This window comes from Condylura cristata, unplaced genomic scaffold (assembly GCF_000260355.1).
Source record: "Condylura cristata isolate star-nosed mole 26May11 unplaced genomic scaffold, ConCri1.0 scaffold00058, whole genome shotgun sequence".
Classification (NCBI taxonomy): domain Eukaryota; kingdom Metazoa; phylum Chordata; class Mammalia; order Eulipotyphla; family Talpidae; genus Condylura; species Condylura cristata.
In genome coordinates this window covers 592,152-594,106 of record NW_004567159.1, presented here as the reverse complement: position 1 = coordinate 594,106, position 1,955 = coordinate 592,152, and the positions used below count along the sequence as shown (strand labels likewise).

The following is a 1,955-nucleotide window of genomic DNA, read 5'->3' as shown; positions in this document are numbered from 1 at the left end:
CGGACCCTGGGGCCCGTGGACAGGCGGCCGCGCGCCGGGCGCTGGAGCCCTTGCGCCTCCGGATCCTCATGGGCCAATAGCCGCAGCGCCAGCACCGGCCCAGCCAGCGGCCTCTGGGGCCCCGAGCTGCCCACGCGGAGGCAGAACCTCAAGCCGCTTTGACGTCGCTCAACGGGGAGACAAAAATCAAAGAGAAACGTGGGGGCGGGGGTAAGGGCATCGCTGTCAACGTCCTTGAAGGGGAGCCCGGAGGCGGCCTGTGGGGTTTGGGGGCTCCCAGGAGGGCACTGCCTCAGGGCCCCCTGGGCCGCAGGCCGCCGCCCCCCACGGCTGAGAGGAGGGGGGGACTCCTCCCGCCGGGCTGTGGGGGACGGGGCAGCAAGGCCTGGAGACCGCCGGGGCGCGACGCCAGCCCCCGCCGGCGGGCACCAAGCCTGCGTGGGCCGCGGCCCGACTCCGCCTGGCTGCAGGGGAGAGGGCCGGGACCCCCACCCCTCCTGTCCAGTCGCCCCCAAGTCTGGCGGGACCTCGGCTTCAGCCTCCCGCCGCGTCTCCGGGCCTTGCTGCCCCCACTCCCCCCCCGCAGCCCCCCAGGGCCCGCGTCACGAGGGAGGACGCCGCTCGGCCTGCGCCCCGAGCCCGTGCGGGGTGTCGCCCCTGCACGCCGGGCTCCCCTGAGTCCCCACAGTGGGGCCGATTCCAGGCGCCGCCCCACGGCTTCGGGCAGAGCTGGTGCCCCACACCCCACCTGTCGGGCTGCAGCCCAGGGCTGTCTGGTGAGCGCCCCCAATGGGCGCCCCAGGACACTGGCACATCTGGCTCCCGGCTTCTCTCAAGACCGCCCTGGGCCACCGCCTCCCCCTCCTGGGTCACTGCTCCCCCACCCCTCCCAGCCGCTGGCCCCCCATGGCCACCCACTGTGCCCCGCCCCCCCGTGCCCCACCTCCCGCCATGCAAAGCCCTCAGAGCAGCACAGGGCGTCTGCTGCCCGCCTGGGGACTGCAGGGCTGGGCGGGTCTAGGCACCCTCCACCTCCCCCACCAGGTGGCCGAGGGCAGCGTGAGCCCAGGGCCTCCCCTGTCCCCCTGCCGGGGTCCTCCTGCCCCTCAGGGCCCTGGGGAGCTGCCCAGGCGTGGGCAGCGGCCACTGGCGGTACACAGCTCCCTGTGGGCCCCCCTGGGTTCCCTGGGCGCTCCAGTGTGATGTCAGCCCCACCCCACGGGGACAGGTGACAGGGCGGGGGCCCCCACGTGGCTGGGCCTCCCGGAAGATCGGAGGTGGGGGCGGCGGGGCCCCTGGAAGCGCCGCGTGGCCTGATGGGCAGCTGAGTCTGGGCTGTGGGGCCGGCAGGAAGGGCCGGGGCTCTCCACTCCACCCGCCTGGCTGCGGGGGGACCAGGGCGTGGCGCCCTGCCCCCACCGCCGGGGGGCTCCTTCAGAGGGCGCCCCGAGGCCCCAGATAATCCGGCTGTGAGAGGCTGGCCGGGGACTTTCCCACAGCCACATAAAGCCGGCCAGCTGCTCGCCCACAAAGGGCCGGGCCATTCAGGGGCTGGTGCGGGCGGGCGGCCGCAGGCCTACCTGGACAGCCCGGGCGTGCGCAGGAGCCACTGCTGACCCTGGTGGGCACCGGGCCTTGGGGCAGTCCCCTGCCGGTGGGGCGTCAGGCAGCCCCTCCCCCGCACGGCTGTCAGTCATCCTGGCCCCCCCCAGCCCCTGGGCCCCAGCCCCCGCTGGGCAGTGCTCTTCCCCCTCTCGGCCCTCCCTCTGTCCCCTCCAGCCACCTGAGAGGTGACAGGTGGGGGCGCCCCTGAGAGGTGCCAGCTCCCCCCAGCAGTTTGAAAGCACCAGGTCCTCAGAGGCTCGGGGGGGCTGCAGGCGCCCCGGGACACCCCTGCCCAGGGCTCCAGGTCCTCAGAGGCTCGGGGGGGCTGCAGGCGCCCCGGGACACCCCTG

General features: G+C 75.0%; 1 protein-coding gene across 1 annotated transcript in view; it reads left to right on the top strand.

Moving 5' to 3' along the window:
- Positions 1–1,955, top strand: part of PLCH2 (phospholipase C, eta 2) — a 46,488-nt gene that overhangs the window by 42,270 nt on the left and 2,263 nt on the right. Inside the window, exon 20 of the mRNA XM_012734528.1 lies at positions 81–210. Within this exon, the coding sequence (XP_012589982.1) occupies positions 81–210 (130 nt within the window). The remainder of the gene's footprint in view (positions 1–80; positions 211–1,955) is intronic.